This window comes from Muntiacus reevesi, chromosome 19 (assembly GCF_963930625.1).
Source record: "Muntiacus reevesi chromosome 19, mMunRee1.1, whole genome shotgun sequence".
Classification (NCBI taxonomy): Eukaryota; Metazoa; Chordata; class Mammalia; order Artiodactyla; family Cervidae; genus Muntiacus; species Muntiacus reevesi.
The window spans coordinates 36,631,909-36,654,957 of record NC_089267.1 but is presented as its reverse complement, the minus strand read 5'-3'; the positions used below and the strand labels follow the sequence as shown (position 1 = coordinate 36,654,957).

Below are 23,049 nucleotides of genomic sequence, written 5' to 3'. Positions count from 1 at the left end.
TATTGCAGGTAGTATCAAAATTACTACAAACACTCACACAAAATCCTGGTTAGTTTTAAACAAAAAGCAAAAAAGGACATTTCATTTCACTGTGTAGTATGTGAGAAATATCCAAGATTATAGATGAAGACTCATCAAGTACTCTCAAAGTGTAAGACGTGACCAAGAAGAAGGAAAAAACAACATTGCAAACAACTTACGCAATTCTTCTGGCAAATTGCTTGTTTTCAGAGTTCCTCTCGCTGGAGGGTGACTCGGGGGTCTAGGGACAGCAGCTGGCGATGGAGCCTGGGGATCCTGTGGCCTCAACTCGGCAGGACACTCCAAGGACCCCTCAGGAGCTCCACCTCTATTAGGTGGCGGGTTATACAGCTGGTCCCTGGAAAGGAATACATTCACAGTAAATATTCATGTTGCATAAAGGCAAACCTAGAGGGACAGAAAGCTTTTAATGACTGTGGGTAATACCAGTGAGCTATCTTTCTTCTGCCTCCATTTGTTTTCTGAGCCAGAAGGACAAAGGCCTGGGCTTTTTTTTTTTTTTCCGCAGAGTTTTTGTCAATAAGCAGTTCAGCCAGCTGGCACTTGTAAAGGCCTGTGCTTGGGGTCAAAGAGGGAAGCAGGATTTGATTTCTGAATTTAAGGACTGTATAATGGGGAAGATAATTCTTATGTTCAGGTCAGACAAGACCACCAACAAAACGAAGTAATATAATGGGTGACATAGAAGGTTTGATGTTTAGGCATTCAGATAAAAAGACAGAACTTTAAGTTCATAATAGATAACATTTGGGCTTCCCTGGTGGCTCAGACAGTAAAGAATTTGCTTGCAATGCAGGAGGTACGGGTTCACTCTCTGGGTCCAGAAGATCCCCTGGAGAAGGGAATGGCTACCCACTCCAATAATCTTGATGGAGAATTCCATGGACAGAGGAGCCTGATGGGCTACAGTCCATGGGGTCACAAAGAGTCACAACTAACACAACAACAGATAACATTTACTTATGTATTAAAAGATAGAAAAGACCATGAAGGTTTAAAAGTATCTATGTTGTGGGATCTCTTTGCTGGCCCAGTGATTAAGACTCCTTGCTTCCACTCTAGGGCGCGCAGATTTGATCCCTGGTCCAGGAGCCAAAATTCCTCATGCTGCATGGCACAGCCAAAAAAAAAAAGTATCTATGCTGCTAATATTTCACAAATGAAAATCCAATTTTGAAGACCTACTAAAGACATTTCTACCATAATATCATAAGGCGTCTTTATTATCATTTTGGTCACCAGTATTCCTACGAACAGTCTGCTGAGAAGAACGGTCAGATGCACTCTTGTGAGATTTGGAAGGTAGAAGGGCATGCAGGCCATGCTTCTGCCACTTGTGTGGTTTCTGTTGGTAAGTGCTGTCACGGGGTGCTGAGGAGGCCTCCCTGTGTTCCATTACAGCTTCACAGAGTCAAGGGAAGGCATGGGCATCAGTATTTTGCCAGCACAGATCTTGTAGGCAGGGAATGTTTCCAATAGCTGCAGTGGCAGCGTCCTGATTCTGGATGGTGCTGGCAGCCTGGCCTAGAATGGAGAGCCCTGTGGTGGCTTTCTGGCCCTCTGCCTCTCTGACCAGGCCAAAGGAAGCAAGCCCTCTGGTCCCCTGTTCTGTGATGTTGCCCTGGGACCATTCCTGGAAGCCCAACCTAAAACCTCCAACCTCCAATGTCATAAGCACCCAATTCCTTATATTAAATCCCTTCTGTTTACAACAGCTAGTGTTGTTTCTCTTTTCTGTAACTGAATTCTAAGTGCTAGGGGGGACTAAAACTGTGTCTATAATATTTTATTTCTTCAAAAAAAATATGAAGTAAATGTGACATTGTTAACATTTTTAAAAAATCTAGGTAGCAGGAACAGGAAAGTTACTTGTTATGTGTTTGCAATTGTTTTATATTATAAATTTTAAAAAAGTTTTGAATGTAATAGATATGCCTAGTTTTAGTGGGTTATTGCTTATGCTTTCATATTTTTATCCAAAAGAGTAATCAAAAAATTCTGAAAGTCCTATGTAACAAGACTTAAAATTATATAAAATCTCAACTATGCTATTAATATATTTCTTATTGTGGTATTTGAGGAAATTATTTTTATTTTATATTAATATAGAAAAAAATTTCTACACAATAAGCTTTCATCTAATGGTGATCCAATTCCATATTCTTTTTGCATTAAGTGCCTTTGTACCCAAAGTTACTTAGTTGTTTACAAAAGATGATTGCTCATTTGACAAAGCTTCCCAGGTGGCGTTAGTGGTAAAGAACGCACCTGCCAAAGCAGGAGACCTAAGAGACACGGGTTGATTCCTAGGTTGGGAAGAACATGATACCATGCTCTTCCTTGGAGAAGGCCATGGTAACCCACTCCAGTATTCTTTCCTGGAGAATCCCATGGACAGAGGAGCCTGGAGGGCGTTAGTCCATAGGCTCACAAAGAGTCAGACATGACTGAAGCGACTTCATGCATGCATGCTCATTTGACAAAGAAATCTTAAGGCCTTGATACTATTAAAAAAAAAGCTTTCATATAAAAGCAATATCATGGAGAGTAATGACAGAGTAATCTTTCTGTATCAAGGTTCTCCTTCCAAAGATCAGTAAGAAGGGAATTAATCTCATTACCTAAACTTACTTTTCATTATCTTATAAAATGATAAATCCTCGGAGACCATAGCAGGCATTAATTGATGTTACAAAAGCAATTGCTTTGTACTATTTACAATAAATAAATCCCAAATCATTTCAAAATAAAAGCTTATTTTAAAAATTACTATTGCCTCTCCTATTCAACACTACACATGGAGATGCTTAAATTTTGTTTTCTTGGAATTTTAGATTGCTTTCTACAAGAGTGCTGATCTGACTATAAAATCATTACTTATTTCCTTACTTAAATTCCATGCAATTTTGTTTGTAAAAAAAAAAAAAAGGCATCTGTCTGCAAAGGAAATCTGAGGGTTGTTGACTTTTGAGTGAAGAGGAAAGGCACCTTATTTGCCATTGTAAATAGAGTAGGCTTTTTTTTCAATTCACTTTTTGAGCTGATTACCTATTTCTCCATTTCTGAAAAAAAATTGCTTCAATAAGAGGTTCATATCTCATTTCATTCTCAAAATGGAATATAGATTTACTTTGAGTGATAGATAAAAGTTGTGCTTGAGCAAGAGCAAATGTTTTATCTACTCTCTTTCCAATTTTGTCATAAATTAGGAAGCCCCATTTACATGAGGGTTCCCTGTATATTTTAGATATATAAATGAAGAGAAAAAACAAAACAAAACAAAAACTTGAGAAAAAAAAGAACAATGAAGAGAAATGTGATTAAAAGATTAGACAATAAAAGTCAAGAAAAGTCAAAATTATTTCACTGGAAGAAATACTGGAAAGACCTAAAAATGGTGTTAAACATGAGTGAATGCTTTTATTACAAAATAACAGTTGTTTTAAATTTCTATTGAGAACCAATTGAATTTAAAATTTTAAAGTAAGAAATGGACTTAAACAGGTGTAGAGACTAGGGATATGAAAAAGAACTGTAGCCTTGGAAGTCAGTCATGGTGAAAATGAAAACCTATTTCTTGATCCAAAAGGCCAAGAGATCTGGAAGTAAAAGCTGGTGTGACTTAGCATCTTAAGAGCCTTTCCTTCAAGGGCATTTTGACTAGTCATCAGTGGCTCCATGTGTCTGGTGAACAGATCCTTATCACACAGCTTCCGTTTCCTCCTGACCTGAAAAGTCTATGTGGGGTGTTCAACTGTGTGACTTGGTCACCAGCCTGCGTGGCAAAGGAATAGAGTTCTGATACATACTGATTGCATTGGTGTCAATCTTTTTCATATTAAAACTGTCTGAAATTTGGCCCCATCAGTTGTACTTACTGATACCTGGGGAGACCTGGGGGAGAGTAGTTTCTCTGTGGAGGCCTCTCTTCTTGGTCCCAGGGGCTGGGAAAACTCAGGATGACCTTCTGCACAGGGTGCAGGCCTCTCACATGGGCTCCAGGTGGGGCCTGCCCAGGTAGAGCTGGCTGGATCACTTGCTGGTAGGCTGCTCGAGGGTAGTCATGGCCATCTGTAGGTGAAGACAGCAAAGAAAACAGGGAAAACTGACTGTGGCTCCTTTGCATGAAAGGAGAGGTAAGCTCAGTGCAAATTTTTGTGTTTATACCAACTGAGGGTTCCATATATCATTTACCACCTCTGAGATGTTTGCCACATTTCTGTACTATTATTTACTTTATAGTTTTCATTAAACTGAGCCATTGTCTTTATTGTTTTCCTAAACAAGAACATCTGTGAAATCATGAGTTTAATGTTTTAAACTGGAAACACAGAGCTCCACACAGGCCCCTGTTTAAATAAGATGCTTAAAATAATCCAAACTGAGCTGATTCCAGCCCCACAGCTGATAAAGACCAGGATTTGGAGGGCATCTTTGAGAATGGGGAGGTAGGACCACAGAGAACACTTTGGTCTAGGATGAGCTATATCACCAGGTTTTGCTGTTACAGCCTTCCTGGGTCAGGTCACATACATTTCAAGGGGTCCAGATCGCCACTATTCCTACCATAATTCCCCCAGTTTTAAAACCCAAGGCTAGGAGAAATTATCCTCGTGATAGCTACAGAATCACTACTTGCTCATGTCCTTCCCTGGACACCCCCCCACCCCACCCCCACACACACCAGTCCCTCTTTGCTGCTGTTCAGTTGTTAAGTTGTGTCTGACTCTTTGTGACCTCATGGACTGTAGCATGCCAGTCTTCTCTGTCCTCTACTATCTTCCAGAGTTTGTTCAGATTCATGCCCATTGAGTCGGTGGTGTTATCTAACCATCTCATCCTCTGCCACCCCCTTCTCCTTTCTCCTTCAATCTTTCCCAGCATCAGGGTCTTTTCCAATGAGTCGGCTCTTCTCATCAGGTGGCCAAAGTATTGGAACTTCAACTTCAGTATCAGTGCTTCCAATGAATATTCAGGATTGATTTCCTTTAGGATTGACTGGTTTGATCTCCTTGCTCTCAAGTTCAGTTCAGTTGCTCAGTCATGTCTGACTCTTTGTGATCCCATGAACTGCAGCAAGCCAGGCCTCCCTGCCAATCACCAACTCCCAGAGTTTACCCAAACTCATGTCCATTGAGTTGGTGATGCCATCTAGCCATCTCATCCTTTGTCCTCCCCTTCTCCTCCTGCCTTCTATCTTTCCCAACATCAGGGTCTTTTCAAATGAATTAGCTCTTCACATCAGGTGGCCAAAGTATTGGAGTTTCAGCTTCAATATCAGTCCTTCCAATGAATACCCAGGACCGATTTCCCTTAGGATGGACTGGGTTTGATCTCCTTGCAGTCCAAGGGACTCTCAAGAGTCTTCTCCAGCACCACAGTTCAAAGGCATCAATTTTTCTGTGCTCAGACCTCTTTATAGTCCAACTCTCACATCCATACATGACTACTGGAAAAACCATAGCCTTGACTAGACAGACCTTTGTTGGCAAAGTAATGTCTCTGCTTTTTAATATGCTATCTAGGTCGGTCATAACTTTCCTTCCAAGGAGTAAAGCATCTTTTAATTTCATGGCTGCAATCACCACCTGTAGTGATTTTGGAGCCCCCCAAAATAAAGTCAGCCACTGTTTCCCCATCTATTTCCCATGAAGTGATGGAACCAGATGCCATGATCTTAGCTTTCTGAAAGTTGAGTGCTAAGCCAAATTGTTCACTCTCCTCTTTCACTTTCATCAAGAGGTTCTTTATTTCTTCACTTTCTGCCATAAGGTTGGTGTCATCTGCATATCTGAGGTTTTTTATATTCCTCCCAGCAATCTTGATTTCAGCTTGTGCTTCACCCAGCCCAGCATTTCTCATGATGTACTCTGCATATAAGCGACCCTCAAGAGTCTCCTCCAGCACCACAGATTGAAAGCATCAATTCCTCGGCACTCAGCCTTCTTTGTGGTCCAACTCTCACATTGGTATGGGACTTCTGGAAAAACCATAGCTTTGACTAGATGGACCTTGGTTAGCAAAGTGATATCTCTGCTTTTTAATGTGCTGTCTAGTTTTGTCATAACTTTCCTTCCAAGGAGCATTGTCTTTTAAATTCATGACTATAGTGACCAACTGCAATGATTTTGGAGCCCAAGGGAAAAAAAAATATGTCACTGCTTCCACTTTTTCCCCTTCTATTTGCCACGAAGTTATGGGGATGGATGCCATGATCCTTGTTTTTTGAATGTTGAGTTTCAAATTAACTTTTTCAGTCCCTCTTAGGAAGAAGTAAATGAATGAAAACTTGGCTCATATCCCTGGGAAGTAGCCAAGCAGTTGGCAACACCTCTCAACTGTCTCAGCTCTCTCTTGCTAAAGGCCATGTGCACTTGGGGCCAGGTGGTTAGAAGAGGGCAGGTCTTAGAGCAAAGACAGTCCTCACATTAACTTATATGAATTTCTTACCTGGGAGAAAGTTAGCCCCAGCCAGGCCCAGGAGTTACAGAGTCCCAAAGGATTAAAGGCAACCAGCCTGACCCGGTGAGAGAAGAGAAGTGAGGGCCAGAGGAGCGATGCAAGGAACCCAGGAAGGGTGGGAGAGGAAGGTTCTGAGGGAACTGTCCAGATCCAACGGGGCTCGAGTGTGGGAAGTCTGAGAGGCTGGGATGCACGTTGGGGTGATCTTAGCCTGTAGAAGGACTGGAGAGAGGCACGTAAAACCCCGCAAAAAGAGCCACGTGGATCGCCCCCCGAGCATGTCCTGGGGATCCAAGCATTGCCACCTCTGCCCAAGTAAGAACTTCGATGATCAAGCAGGCATAGCCAGTTAGGGCAAGAAGGAACCTTGGTCTTCAAAAGATCTTAACTGGCCTTTATTCTTCTTCTGATTATAAAAGTAGTAACCAATTTGCCTGTTGTGTAGGTAGGATACTTGCAGGGAAGTAGGGTGAAACAAAACTTGCAAGCAAGCAAGAAATAACAGAAAAAGCAAGTCGGCAGCACCAGGATGTGGAGGGTGAGAATGTGGTTAAGATTTTTATTCTTGGTTTGCTAAGTAGTCAAGAACCAGCTAGAGGAATATGGCCTCAAGTACAGAAGACTAATAATATGTGTGTTCATTAGTGTGGCCACTAGCGGGTCCCCACTATGTGCGCTCAGGAAACTTGACTGGGTGACCCTGCAAATGTGCCCCAGCCAGTCTTTCAAGCTTGGTCAGATTCCCTGGATTCAGTCTATTGTCTGCTTTGACCCATGACACCAGGTCATGCTTCCTCTGGCAAAACTGACCACATCCCTCTGAACACAGCTTGTCTTGTGACCCTGACCGTGACCCTTGCCCTGCTGTTGGTTAGGCCTGGTCATGATATCTGGGGCTTAAGGAAGGGGAAGAGGCTAAAAGGATCTGCCTGGGCCTACCCCCTGGCTGACAAAGACCAGGGCTTGGAAGGCATCTCTAAGAATGGGGAGACAGGACCACAGAGACCCGCTATGATCTAGAACAAGATGAAACAAGGTTTTGTTCTTATGGCCATCCTGGCTCAGGTCAGATAAGTTCCAAGGGGTCCACCTCACCTGCTGGAGTTTCGGGACTATAGGACTGGTCTCTCCTGCTGCTCTTTTCCTCAGTTGTTGTTGTTCAGTCACTAAGTCTTGTCTGACTCTTTGAGACCCCATGGACTATAGCCCTCCAGGCTCCTGTGTCCACAGGACTCCCCAGATAAGAATACTGCAGTGGGTTGCCATTCTCTTCTCCAGGGGATCTTCCTGACCCAGGGATTGAACCCATGTCTCCTGCATTGGCAGGCAGATTCTTTACCACTGAGCCACCACGAAGGGCCCTTCCCCAGTTAGAACAGGGCAAAAAGTGCCATTGCCATCAGCTCATTAGGCAAGGGCTAGCCATGTTTTTAGGCGAGTCTTGTATGGATAGACCCTTTACAAAGCTAGCTATAGATAGAGCCCTCCAGAGATTTCCTATTGCATTTAAAATCCACCTTGCATGAATGGGGTCCCTGCCATTCTCGATTTCATCTCCTACTACACTCTCAAAAGTTCAGCAAGCCCCAGCTACCCTGGCTGTCTTTGTTCATCTTGAACGACAAGCTAGTCCCCACCTCTGGAAGCCTGAGTCTGCCATCCCCTCTGCTCAGAGTGTTTTGTCCTGTAGCTTTACAGATCAACTTCTTGACATTCAGGGCTCACCTCAGATATCATCTGTTCACCAGTTACTTATCCCATCTCACCACTGTACTTTCTTCCTAGCACTCTTCATGTTTGTGTAAGTAAGCATGACTCCTACTTGTCAACTTCTTGCCTGCCTTGCCTACTTCCTACTTGACTCTAAGCTTTGTAAAAGCATGCACTGTGTCTGTTTGCCTCCACATCTCAAAGCACAGTGCCAATACCCGCGGGATGCTCAATCTATGAATGAAGACTGAAGAGTTACAAAGTCAAATTCATACATACGCACAAGCAAAGCCATGTAGGATGGCACAATTTGCCTGCTAGGTCTTGGGTCTTCTAGGCAATCTATTTCTCATCTGCTATCCAACTGGGGTATTTTTCAGGGTCTCCTTTGGAGGCAGGAACAAGAAAGAAAATGTAAGAGAGGAGCAAATTTGCTAGTGGCCTTGAAAGTTTTTAATGCTTGGAGCCATTCTTGCTTCCCATATCTATTAATAAATGGCTGATAAGGTTTTATTTGCTTTAAAAGGACTACCAAGCTCTAATCATAGGGTTTGTTTCTTTTCCAGAAAGTGTATGTTAGTGCTGTTAATCAAAAGCCTTTGAAGCAAGGTCATATGATTTCGAACAGATTATTTCTCGCACAACATGTTTTTGTCTCATAGCAACAAATCATATCATTAAAATCACTAAGGCATGAGGACTAAGTGTTTGATTAGCTGTAACTCTTGTTTCTGAAATGGCCACCTGTGATAAAAACTTACAATGGTTTATGTGAGCAGATGAAAATGATCCACCTCAATTTTAGAAATAGGGTACTGACAAAATAGTTCTCTATGCTGTCTTTTGATTGTTTAAAACAAAGGAATATTGAATATCAGAGGGTCAATCAAAAATAAGATTTCCTTTTTAAGTGGAACTTGACTGGTTCCACTGGAACTTGGCTGGTTGTGTGAAGAAGTTGCGAAATAAAATCTACATTTTCAGGTAAATGAACGTCTTTTCATTGCTCAAGTTTTGACAGTTTCCTTCTACTATTTTGACCAAGGCTTGCTAGTTTAGTTGGGTATGGTATGTATAATAATGGCTAATATTTACTGAGTACTTGTTACATGCCAAGTACTGTTCTAAGTTCCTTATTCAGGGGAACTGAATTATAGAGTTCAATTTTTTGCTTTCCTGAAGATGAAGTTAAACTGAGTAAAAAATCCAAGTTCCATATCACAGTCCTTGCCTCCTTCATTTTCTAGCATATCATTCTCTCACTGCTCACTCTGTTCTATCTCCACTCACTTGCTTTCAGTACATTAACAATACTAAAGTCCTTGCTTCCTGGACCTTCTCATCCTTCAGCTCAAATGTGTCCTCCTCAAAGAGGCCTCCTCTCACCATGCTGTTAATGCTTGCTCTAACACCTGGCTATTTTGTTTATAACATGTACTCTTTGTTATTTTGTATGCTGGTTTCTACTTATCAGTAGACTTATCTCCAGTAGACTATGAACTCCACAAAGACAGGATGTTGTATTCACTACTGTACACCCAGTGCCTAGCATAGAACTGGGCAAATATTTGACTAAGTTGATGAACAAATGAGCAGGTCTGTTTCTAAATCCCAGTGACCTCCTTTCTTTCCTCTGCCCTCCCATAAGACAAGTAAAAAGATGGCCTTTCAAAGGCTTGAGATCACAAAGCCTCTACTCATAATTAGGGAATCACTTCTTTTTCTAGGAAGTAGGGAACAGATTTCTTTTTATTCATTCAACAAATATTACTGAACTTCTATGGCTAGGCATGCAATGACTAGAGATAAATAGGCTATAGTTCTCCTGAGCAGCTCAAAATAAACCAGGAGAGAAAGAGAAAATCTGTTTGTCTGTGGATGTCTGTTTTGAAACATAAACCCACACTCGTTAGTGTATGAGTAGGAGACATGCAAGCCAGCAGCCACCTACACGGTAGACTTAAGAACAGCTCCCCAAGATATCTCCCCCAGAGACTTGTGTTCCATGCCTAAAATTCCATCAAGAGATTGTATTCTGTAGAAGATGGAGACTAGAAGGTGGTGGGGGATGTGATAGACAAGTGATTTGTTAGCAGAGTAACTCCTAGATTCTGACGCAGCGTTCATCATAGAACAAAAACACAAATCTTGCACAATCATGCGTGGGTGCCCAGAACTGTATGTTGCTCGTCAATCTTATGATCCTCTTGGCGTGAGTTACCCACGGTCTTTGTGTTACTGGGCTTTGACCACTTGGAATTTGTAAACCAAATCCTAAACAAGGTTTTCCACTTATCAGTCAAAACATTCAACATTTTTCTTCCTTATTAAGAATGATATTAAAGGAATTTATGAGGGAGAAAGTAAAATGTGGTTTTCAAGTTGTCAAAAAAAAAAAAAAATGATGATATAACACAATCAGTTTAGCCAGGAAGACAAGGTGGCCAATATAAACTGTTACAGGAACTCTCCCAGCTGTAAACAGCTGTAGTTCCTGAAAGGGACTGCCTTTCTTTATCATCTCTTCCATCTGCTTTGTTTTTGCCTTACTTTTAACTGTACATACATTTTAGCACACAAATAATCATGTTTGGGGGTCTATATGAGCAATAGTGGGCATGTGTCTACGGGTTTATTTTATTCAGTCTCTTTGTTATAGAAAGCAAAAATTTTACAGTAAGATAAGAGCACTTTAGATTTAATACATTCTTTTTTTTCCCCCCCAATTTATTTGCATCAAGGGTTTCATTTGATTGCAGAGCCATGACCTCCATTCTGGTGACCTTCAGAGGAAGGATTTTGAGGCAGGAAGAGGCTGACTTCTCTGGGGGTTAATGGGGAAGGAAAGAAATAGACTTTTCCACTTTTTGTTTTCACCTGCTTTGATAACTTTTTTTTACATGAAAGGAGTGACTAGTAACCATTTGCGCTTTAACTTGCAGGGGCTAAGCTGTGCCATTTGCATGATGAGCGTTTATTTATATTTTCACTAACAGACGAGGAAGTAATGCTCTTCTAAAGCCACGTAGAATCAGGTAGCCATGGTTTCCAACTGCAAGAGCATCACTTAGGTGAACAGCTCTTTTGAAGCGGTTTTGTTGGTAATTAAGTGCAGTGATAGCCCTGACACGAAACTAAGCATTTGTACACATGCTTTGAATGCTTAAAATCTGTGCCAACGAGAGGGATCTAGAAGTAGAGGGGTACTTTACAGGGCTGGGCTGCAGGATCTATTTAAATAATAGCAATAATTACTAAGAGCTGCTGGTTATTGAGAGCTTACTACAAGCCAGCCACTTTACTAGTGTCTTTAATACATTATCGCATTTAATCCTCATAGCAACCTTCTTGAGAGCTATTGCTATAGGAGGCTTCAGAAGTATTCTGAGTTTGCAGTGCCCTGAGGACAAAATATAAGCACTGGTTTTCCCAGACAAAACCAGCCCAACCCTGACCCTCTTCCCTGTAATGAGAGGCCCCTGGAGGCCAGGGCCAAGGCACATGCGGGGTGATTTAGGGTGAGCCCACATGTTCTCATTTCCTTTTACTTTTTTCTTTTTAACTTGTATTTATTTTTTACATTATAAAAGTAATGCCTGTTTGCTATAACAAATTTAACAAAAGTATAGAGAGTTAGAAGAAAAATCTCCCTGTCTCTCCTAATTCCTTATTCCCCTCCCCCTCACGATCACTGTTAATGGTTGTGGCCATCTTCCAGTCTTTTTAATGTTTTTAAACATATATAGTTTAAAAAATAGCATGTATGGGATCCACATAGCATGCTTCTCCTTTAATCTTTTTTATGTCAGAGTGTAGTAACAGGGGCCAAATAGTCTATTGTATAAATAAATCACAACTTATTTACAATAATTTATATCCTTTATAACATAATTTGATAATTATTTATAATTATTGACAATAATTTCCCCCTTATTGATAGGCATTTTAGATTTTTTATTCTTACTCTAATGCAACAATGCTCTAATAAACGCCCTTATTCATGTATTTTTACATGCTAATTGAATGTGTCTATAGAATAGATTCTTACAAGTGAGACGCTGGACCGAATCATGTTTAAAATTTTGATAGTGAAACTGCCTCCTGGAAGACTATACCAATTTATACTCCTATCAAGAATAGATGGGGCCTTCCCTGGTGGCTCAGTAAAGAATCTGCCTGCTAATGCAGGAGACACGGGTTCAATCCCAGATCTGGGAAGATCCCACATGCCGCAGAGCAACGAAGCCTGTGTCCCATGACTATTGAGCCTGTACTCTAGAGTCTGGGTGCTGCAACTCCTGAAGCCTGAGTGCCCTAGAAACTGGCAACTATAGAGTAGCCCCTGCTTACTGCAAGTAGAGAAAAGCCCTAGCATAGCAACGAAGACTCAGCACAGCCAAAAATAGATAAAATCACAAAATATATATTAAAAAAAAACAAAACAAGAGTAGAATGGAATGTTCATTTTCCCATAACCCCACTAACACTAGATATTGTCCCAGGCTTTTTATTTTTGTGTATCTGATTAGGAAAAATATATATTTAAAATTTTTGCATTTCTTAAATTCAGTAATGTGAAGCTTGGTTTCATACACTTATTGGCTGTTTATACACCTTCCGTGAATTAGTCCCTTCTCCTGTCCCAGTTTTCTCCTTTCTGCCTTTCATCACTTGTCTTCACTCCCAGGATCCTAGGGCCCCCTCCTTCCTCCCCAAGTCAATAGAAAGAAATAATGCAGAGCACAAGGGGAAGCATTCTGAATAAAGAAAGCAGGTGTTAAAGACTAACAGTGTTCTCAGTGGGAGCGTTTGCATTTTAACAGAGCCTGCCCAAGGAGGGCAATGCTTCCCTCCAAGGACTAGATTGCTAGTGATGACATTTCAGGGTTCAACAGGAAAAATATCTTCAAGTGGGAAGATCTTTCTGGGACCCCCAAATGATAATAGTCCACGCTTTCTCTGTTTATCACAATGAGGCTTTCTCTTGTTAGTGGTTTAAGGCTTGGGACTTAGTATCACAAAGCCCTTGATGAAGTATTAGTACTTCCACACTTTAATCTAAGGAATGAACCAGACATGCAGATAAGAACGTAGGTATGTGACGTATCGTATCATTGCTTATTGGATCAGAAACGGGAAAGTAAAATATCCCACAACAGAAAACAGCTTAAAAACAACTTGATAGATCCATCTGACAAAATACTATGCAACATTTTGAAACAATGCTAGAAAATTATACTGAAGTTATTTTAATATCATATTAAATATATACATGCAAAAAAAACAGTACATATGTCAAACCCCAATAAGGAATTATATTTGGGTGATAGAAACATGAATTAGACTTTTGGACATATTTGAGTTTTGAAAGTGAACAAATATTATTATTATGATCAGAAAAATTATCTTTAAATGCAGAGTAGAATCTTAAAAAAAAAAAAAAAGTATTGTGGGATTCCTTTTTAACCTAAAAATCGTTGAGAAAGAAATGTAAATCCTGACCCTGCCAAGGTTCAGTGATTTATGCTTAAGGAACTTCACCAGCACACTCACCCTGCTCCTGGACACTCGGAGTGGTATCTTTGCTTCACAGTCAGTTGACCACCCAACATCCAACACCAACACCAGAGTCCCAGTTGTAGATCTCAGGGGCTCTTTCTCCCAAAGCCCTGCTGCTGCCTCATCTCTTAGCCTCATTCTTAACTCACATTCATTCTTCCCTGTTTTCTTTCAGGCATCATCTAAGTTAAATTCCTTTACCTCACATTTTATTTTTTTAAACTATGAATGACCTGGTTGCTGAATTTGCTTTAGGAAGCTTTATATTAAATGTACATATACAAATAAATAAATTATGATTGATTATAGGATTCGTGATTATTTCCATAATTTATTTTAAAGCTAGGCATCAGATTTGGTCAGACTCTTCAAACTGTTTTTGATATGGTGTTTATTTGCTAAGAAAAATATTGCATCTCCCAGCCTCCCAGCCAGTGTTTCATCTGTAAAGCCCTATTGTTATTTTCCAGCAGCCTCATGGAGACTTGACATCAAGAACTGTAGCAGACCTTTTACCTCAGTCTAAGAGTTTATCACTTTCAGAGATGCTTACTGTACTGATGCATTTTATTCATTCATTGGACATAATCTGTTGAGAGTCTCATATATATTGGTCACTGTGCTAAATGCTGGGGAATTATGGGTTAAAAATACATAATGTGCTGATGTGCAAAAGCTTACAGTCTGACAAGAGAAGTGAAAAAGGCCCAGAGTAGACGCCATACTGGCCTTAGATGTGCCAATAGGCAGAGCATAAGGAAACAGAGAGCCTGAAGAAGGGAGTGATCTGGGGAGGCTGTCGGAGGGACACCTGAGCTAAGCCTTAAAAGATGCATGTAGTGATGGCTGCATACACTAAATACACTACTCTTCAATGAACGAGGAAGGGCAAACTTTACAGTATACACATTAGAACTTGAGAAAACAGTTAAAAGGTATAGAACTGGCTCAAATGTATACAAGCAGGGGAAAAATCCAGGGTAGAGAGGAGAATATGGACAATGCAGGAGTCTATGAAATAGCTCAACATGTTAGGGGGCCGCCAGCCCTGGAGTGTGGCTAGATCGTAGGGTCGGTGTGGATGGTTCAACCTCCAAAGGGCGTTAAGCAACAGAAATACAGGAATGATGGGACCTTCAGGTAATGCCATGAATTTGAAGTCTCGGTGACATTCTGGACACCTTCTGATTTTTTTGACTGAAGGTCTCTTTCTCTGAGAAATCTAAGATGGAGAACAAGTATGTAAAGAATGCCCAAGAATTTGAACAACAAAATTTTCTAGAAGTCATTTGGGATGGCTCCCTGCCTGTAGGTAAGTTTCACTTCAGTTATCCTAGAGAGCAGTCTGTTTTCTTCTTAACATTTCCTAGAGAGGCAGGTTCCAAGTGGGACGGGCTCTGGGCCAAGATAAAGCATTCTTCTAAAGCCCCTTGCAAATCCAGACACACATGGAGAGCCCCACAGGAAGCAGAATGCCCTCCCTGCCTTCTGACCTGCCCATGCTGGTCTAGCGATGTGAGACACTGGCGCGAGATTCCCGTTTACTGTTACCCGGGCCACGGAATCCAGAGGAGAGCGATTCACTTACATGGCACTTGGTGGTCGGGGTCTCCAGGACAATAGTAGTGATAATTCCACTGAGCTTGCACCGAGGGCTCGGGGGGCAGCATCTGTGCCCACGCTGGGTGTCTCTGAGGTTCACACTGATGGAACTCCCTGGATCTGAGCGGTCTGGGGAGGTCCTGGAGGTAACACACGGAGGTGAGGGGTAGCGGCCTCTCCAGTTGCCTGATGCCCAGGACGTCCTGCGGCTGTGAATCGTACCCTGTGTCTATTGTAGGTGGGTCTGGGGCTGCTCGGCTCCTATGCGGCCGGGGCACCATCTCCGGGCTACCACTTTGGGGGTCTGCTGAGGCATTAGGTACACTTTGGTCGGATTTGTCAGAGTCATGGCCAGTGTCAGGGGAAGTTGCTGAGAGCCAAGATCCCAGCCATTGATTACGCTTTTCCGTAAGGGGAAACTGATGCTCCTGGGGGAGGGCTCCAGCCACAGACTGAGTCTCGGGCTCCCCGGCTGCAGAGAAGCCTGAGCGGAAGTCTTTGCTGGGATCCAGGTGTCTCCTCCACAAGCTGTCTTCACTCTCTGCCAAGACTTTAGCGCGCAGGCGGGTGACCCTCGGGGACACAGGCTGCTGGAGATTTGATAGTTGCAGGGGTGGGTGAGCCTGAGGAAAGTCTCTGGAGGAAGACCGAGCCGTTGGGGGTGCAGACAAGTTGTTAGGTGCCGTGTTCCTTGCATCTGGAGCAGGCGGTTCTGACTCCTCTGCCAGGGAATATTCTGAGGGGGGTTTCAGCAACTGACTTGGATATGGTTCTGATTCATCCACCTCCACAGGAATGCTTCGGTTCATTCTAGTGTCTGGAACAAGAGAAAACATGCCACAGCCTCAGGAGTCAGGTCAGTTCTTGGAGTCCCCACTTCATGACCTTAAGGGACCCCATTCAAGATGTGTTTTAAATTAACAGTAGTGTGACACCAACATGCTGGCGGAGCCCCCAGTCACGTAAAATCATTCACTTATCCTCCAGGGAAAGGCACTAAGACTTATTAAGATAATTTTTTCTGGAAGGCTGTTCAAAGAATGTGACTTGACCATTGTGTGGTAGAAGACATACACCAGCAAGGGGAAGACATAGATGAAAACCAATGGCCAATTTCTGAGGAAAGAGAAATGATCAGAATGTGGATTGCTTCATGTGTGTTTGGAATCCATGATGAAAGAAATATCAGTAACAGATGTGGAATGACCTCCAAAATATACTGTTAAGTGATAAGAAAAGAAAAGAAAAAAAGCAAGGTGCAGACCAATGTGTAAATGGTGCTACTATTTTGTGGGAAAAAATTAGGAGAGGGGAATGTGTGAGTATGTGTGTGTGTGCATGCACATCTGCTTGCACACATATAAAATGTATATGGAGGACACATAAGACATTGGTGCATTGGTTGCCTTTGAGAATGGGGCTAAGCTGAGGGAGAGGAGGATGAGGGAGAATTTTCACCTTCTGAGCTTTTAAACTATTACTCCATGTGACCTATTGCCTAATTAAAAAAAGAAAAGAAGAAAAAGAAAAAAGAATTTTAAAGCCTGAGTTTAAAAAGCACTGGAAAAAAGGTCATAGTGACATTTTCCAGTTACAGCTATAGGTTATTTGGAGGACTTAATTCCCTCTTGCATGATGCCTGCATGACCATCTGGCCTGTGATGTAGCAGCTCCATGGACAGGCTCAATAAACTAGCCTTTAGCCCACAGTAGTCAGCCCACAGTCCAGGGAATATCGTTTTACCCATAGAAATAGAACTCTCAACCAACATGACAGAATGGGAAAGAAAATTGGCCTCCCCTTATCATTAGATTGGTTGAAATGATGCCCCAGAATACTTAGGCTCCAGAGGAAGGAAGGAGGCAGGTCAGGGGAAAAGATGTCTCTAGGTGAGGACAGGGAGCCAGAGCAGGGACAGTAGGAGTGAAGGAGTCACAAGAAAAGACCCCAGCGGTCTGTTCCATGAAGGCCTCATACATAACATGCCTCAAATGCCATACAGAGAAAAGGAGCGGTGCTGGCAGTTGGATCGTTAAATTCCTCTTTCATCTATGCAGAATTTCAACCACAAACACTCACTGTGCCCCAAGGCATGATGCCCATCAGTTACTGCTCTAAGACAAGCTGGAAAAATAGGAATTCCCCTTCTCTTGAGTCTAATACCCAACCCAGTGGCAACATGACAGCATGCATTTTAAGCAACACACTTTTAGAAAATATTTTTATTTATTTGGCTGCTACTAGGTCTTAGCTGTGACATGTGGGGTCTAGTTCTCTGACCAGGACCAAGGTTTGAACCTGGGCTCCCTGCTGAACTGGGAGCCTGAAGTCTTAGCTCCCGGACCACTAGGGAAGTCACATGCATTTTAAAATGCTGCCCCGCAGAGCAGAAGTGGGATCAGTGGTTTCCCACATTTTTCTTCGTGGCCTATAAAAAGAGAGGTCAGTTTGCCATGTGTGTTCAGCTGTGTCTGACTCTTTTGTGACTCCATGGACTGTAGTCCATCAGACTCCTCTGTCCATGGGATTTCTCAGGCAAAAATACTGGAGTGAGTTGCCATTTCCTTCTGCAGGGGATCTTCCTGGACCAGGGACTGAACCTGAGTCTCCTGCATTGCAGGCAGATCCTTTACTGCTTGATCCATCAGGAAAGCCCCAGTTTTCCTTGCACTCCCTGCCAAATGAATGTCCGCTAACACTTCTCTGACCCTTACTTGGTATCAGACTTACCCGTCTGCTCCAAACAAGCTTTGTACCACTTTCTCACAAGAGAAAATTCCCTCAGGCTCCAAGTCCCCACCAGCCCTCCCTCCCTCCTTGCCACAGGTTTTCTAGGTTGCTGTCTAGTCTGGGTGTGCGTCCTGCCCCATGGCTCTGCAGAGACCTCATCACCTAAACTGATTAGACCCTGGAAAAACACACACCTTTCAACTGATCTCAGTTGATTAGACCTACCCCAAACACACATATTTCAACTACTGAGTATTTAAAAATGTTCACCACTGTTTTCCTTTCTTTCTTACAGTTTTCCTACAGCTCTGAAACTGGATATGCCATACAACATGCTCTTCATCTGGTCAGGAAGCAAAAGTATTTTCCAAAGGACTGGGCTGCATGTTACGTAAACTTCAGCAAGCATCTGTGGACCCACAGCTGAATGATGGGGGTCGGGGAGGAGGACAAGGGGGAGGGTGGAGAAGCTGCCTGAGAACCAGCCAACAAAAGAACTAAATGCTGTCGGCTATTTCTTGGTATGCGATTCATTTTCATTTTCCACACTTCAGGTACAATTGTTTATATTCTCCCTGGGTTTCAGATGTGAATGCCTTAGAAATACTTCCCTAAAAATTATAAAATTAAATTTAAAAAGTTGCAAATTCTCTTCTAGCTGAGGAGATTTCAAGGACTTGGAGGAAGCTAATAAAAAGGGTGACAAGTGTGGTCATCTCCGGAGTGTGGTCACTTAACTGGGATTCTGAGGTCGTGTCCTAGGGAGGGAATTCTAGAATTGAAACTGGTCTGAAAAGGAACAAGTGGGTCCTTGGATGATAGTGAATAAACCTGGCATGGCAATGAACAACCTTTTAGGAGAACTACGGGATTAGGCACTTTTAACAAACACGGTGAATCCTGAAGTTTTAAATTTGTCACTACAGATATTCAAACAGCAAATGATTACTGAACCCTGTAGAGTGTCTGACACTGTGCTGTGAACCCCCTCTTCTGAAGCATAAGCTCAATTAAAATTCTTTTATAGTTGATACCTACAAGTGACACATAACTCAAGAGGTCCAAGAGGATATCTAATAAAAGGTAAACAAAATGATTTCTGGTGACATAAAACATTCCTACCTTCAAGTGGTTTGTAATCTAACTGAAGGAAAATGACTAGTACAGGAAATCAAACTAATACAAATCAAGGGCTTTTGCACTTGCCATTTCTTCTTGGAACACTCTTCCCCTACATATCTGCATGGCTTTCTTTCTTTCTTTTTTAAGTCTTTGCTCAGCTCTCACCTTCTCTGTGAGGGCTCCCTGGTCACCCTCTAAAATTTTTACATGCTTCTGTCACTTCATCTCCCTTTCCTGCTTTATCCTTCTCTCAGCAGTTGTCACCATTGTATACACTATAAATGAGACGTTATCAATTCTAATACCTAGTACAATATTCCTTGTGTATTGTCTCTCCTCTCCCTCCAGGATGTAAGCCTCATGAGGGTGTGATTTTTGACTCTTCTGTTCACAGCTGTCTTCCCAGTGTCTAGAATTATACCTGGTACCTAGCAGGTGCTCAATAACTATTTGTTGAATGAATGAAGGATCAATGCCTGTTTTAGAGAGGAGACAGATCCATGTAGCTGGAAGGATCCCTGACTGTGAGGAAGTCAGGTCCATGAAGGGTGACGGGGAGGATTTGGTGGGCCAAGTCCTCAGAGTTCTTGAAATTAGACCACATGGGTACCCTTCCCTCTTCCTCTCAAATAGGTATTAAGCTCCACTAAGTGTCAGGCCCTGAGGCCAGGCCTGAAGAGGTCCCATCCACGACGGGGCTGACCTGAACCCTTGCTGGCAGAATAACAGTGAGCCTACCCCACAGCGTGATGGGGCATCTGCTCTCTCTGCTCAAACACGGAGTACCCGGTCTCCTCCTACATCCTCAGCAGCGGGTGGGGCAGGCCTGCCCTCACCACAAGGGCCCCTCTGTACCCTAGACCTCAGCCAGAACTGACAGAACAACCCCACCACCCTCCTGAGGGTGTCACAGAGAATACAACGCCACATCAGAGGGCCACGGGCAGCTCAGTGGGTTGGGTCGGAAGTGGCAGTTTTGTTTTTTGGTCTTTAATGTCAATATTGTAATAAAAAAGATAACTAGACATTAGAAAAAATTAACTCAGTACCCCACCTCTCCTAACCATTTCCATTTCCCCTGTTTTATTCCAGACCTCTTCTATACGCCATCCAGGTGGTTGTAACCCTGGCACAGCCTGTGTTCCCTTCCCCCTCAGAGGGTGGAAATTGGCTTTAAGCAAAAAAAGCCCTGTTTTCTAGCCATGATCTGGAGAAGTCTCTGACCCTGAGGGGGACAGAAGACCTCCCAGTTAGGGCCTGTTGACCCCCTTGGTGGCTGTGCTCTGGACGGTCTCAGTTTATCAGCACGACATTGAGCTCAGAAAGCCGGGAGAGGCTGAGGCTGTTGGGGGTGCAGCCAACAGACAACAGACATCTAGCTCATGGCTTCAGATGGATGGCGAAAGGGAGAGGCTGGCCACCCAGGGAGCTCAGAAGAGTTTCTGACTCAGAAGCGCTTTCTAAGAGGCTCACAATTCAGATGCCCAGGCCCCACCCCTTGAGAGTCTAAGATAAGGCCAGGGAGCCCTTTTGTGTCTAAGTCCCACAGGCTGGAGAAGGAAAAGGCAACCCACTCCAGTACTCTTGCCTGGAGAATCCCATGGACCGAGGAGCCTGGCAGGCTACGGTCCATGGGGTCACGCAAGAGTCAGACAGGACTGAGCGACTAAACCACCACCACCAAGTCCCACAGGTAAATAGGTCCTCTCATATTTTGCCAAGGGAAGTGTCATCTATATGATTTGGCCATGATTATCGGGACTTTTAAATCTAATGTCCTTGGACCTAGTAATTTCATTTCCAAGAATTTCCTCTATAGAGAGATGCACTTATTTTGTAAAAACAAAGAGGCCCTGAAGATAGGCAACGCAGCAAGGTTTGTAACAGCAAAGACTGCAAACGGCTCACCCACCCAAAAAGCTTCTGCTTTTTTAAAACCGTTGTCCGGCCTTGCAATGAATACTCCGCATCGTTTTGAAAAGACTGAGGAAATGCTGTGTGAACTGATTTGGAACTATCTCCAAAATTTATCGTGAAGTTAAAAATGGAAGGAGCAGAACAGTGTGTAGAGTATATGTTACCCTTTGTCCAATCTAAGTCTGTCTCTGCCCAAGCTGGTTGGTCAGAAAGCTGGAACAGAGGGGTGCCTCCTGGAAGGGAATTGGGTGACTGGGAGTGGAGGTGGGTGGGAGACTTGCTTTTCAGAGCATTTTTTACCTTTTAAGTTTTGTACCAAGTGCCTGTATATTTACTTACAAGATATAAAAGGAAAAGGAAACGCTCCACCAGTGATTCTGATGTCCACAAAGATTAAGAATCATTGAGAGAGAGGCATTGCTGAGACCACCCAGGAGAGAGTAAACCGTTCCTTAAAATACAAACGACCATTCAGCAGAGGGTGAAGACATTTGTCTACAGTGGGGATGGGTGGACCTGGAGTGGCATGAGCTAGGAATGGAAACTAGTCCCAGGTCCACGTGCGTGCATGCGAAGTCACTTCAGTCGTGTCCGACTCTTCGTGACTCCATGGACTGTAGCCCATCAGGCTCCTCTGTCCATGGGATTCTCCAGGCAAAAATACTGGAGTGGGTTGCCATGCCCTCCTCCAGGGGATCTTCCCAACCCAGGGATCGAACCCAAGTCCCTCATGTCTACCTGCATTGGCAGGTGGGTTCTTTACCACTGGTGCCACCTGGAAAGCCGCTCCCTGCCGCCAGGTGCACACAACCAGGTGAACCAGTGACGCACGTAAGTCTGGTTCTTAATCTAATCTGACTCAAGAAACAGCAGTTTTCCTTCTCTACAATCTCACTGCCCTTTGGACTGTGAGCTGTGGTTCTAGCCCTTAGATTCTGACCAGCATCTTTCTTCAAATCTCTCAGTTTTTTGTCCCAGTCTTTCTGGCTTCCTTTCTGCTTTCTCTCCTTCCTGAGTAGCCCGGTTTCGCAGATAATTATCAAGACATCAGCAGCTTTGGCATCCCCCGTGGCAATGCTCCCTGGTGTCCCATTCACAGAATTTCTGATTCATTCTGTCTGTCTGTCTGTCTGTCTCTCGTTGCCTCCAAATGTTTGCTCATGTCTGTTCCCAGCAAACTTTCTTTCCTTCAGCACATCCTGCGTCCAATTATCAATCTGTCTGATCTCATAGTCCCACCTTTCTCATCTCATAGTTCATCCAAAACTTCTTTTCTTCTCATCATGTCCGCCTCTCTTTCTGCAGGTCTGTTAGATTAGACCCTAACCCTGCTGTGCATAGGACACACGTCTCTCTCAGCACACACATTCAGATCTCATGTCCATGTTCACAGTTAACTGTGGCTTCTGCCATCCAGACAGGCTTACCCTGAATCAATACATATTTCTATGGTGTGGAAAATATGCAGGACTTAAATGTAGAGGCCCTAGAGTCAAGCTCCTTATGATTGGATTCCTTCTCTGCTAGTGGCATGATTGAAACTGAAACTCCAATACTTTGGCCACCTTATGTGAAGAGCTGACTCATTTGAAAATACCCTGATGCTGGGAAAGATTGAGGGCAGGAGGAGAAGGGCACAACAGAGGATGAGATGGTTGGATGGCATCACCGACTCAATGGACATGAGTTTGGGTGGACTTCAGGAATCGGTGATGGATAGGGAGGCCTGGCGTGCTGTGGTTCATGGGGTCGCAAAGAGTCGGACACAACTGAGCAACTGAACTGAACTGAAGTGGCATGATTAGATGTGTGACCTTGAGAAAATGACTGAACTTCTCTGGGCCTCATTTTTCTCATCTGTAAAGTGTGTGGAGGGGAGATAACAACATTTGCCCCATAGGAGG

General features: G+C 43.1%; 1 protein-coding gene across 2 annotated transcripts in view; it reads right to left on the bottom strand.

Moving 5' to 3' along the window:
• Positions 1 to 23,049, bottom strand: part of TRAF3IP2 (TRAF3 interacting protein 2) — a 43,583-nt gene that overhangs the window by 14,150 nt on the left and 6,384 nt on the right. Inside the window, exons 2-4 of one of the 2 annotated variants that reach the window (XM_065911636.1) lie at positions 15,362 to 16,192; positions 3,921 to 4,113; positions 201 to 379 (exon numbers count right to left, since the gene is read on the bottom strand). In XM_065911636.1, the coding sequence (XP_065767708.1) occupies positions 201 to 379; positions 3,921 to 4,113; positions 15,362 to 16,184 (1,195 nt within the window). In that variant the 5' untranslated portion in view covers positions 16,185 to 16,192. The remainder of the gene's footprint in view (positions 1 to 200; positions 380 to 3,920; positions 4,114 to 15,361; positions 16,193 to 23,049) is intronic. The other variant, XM_065911637.1, reaches the window with a different exon arrangement.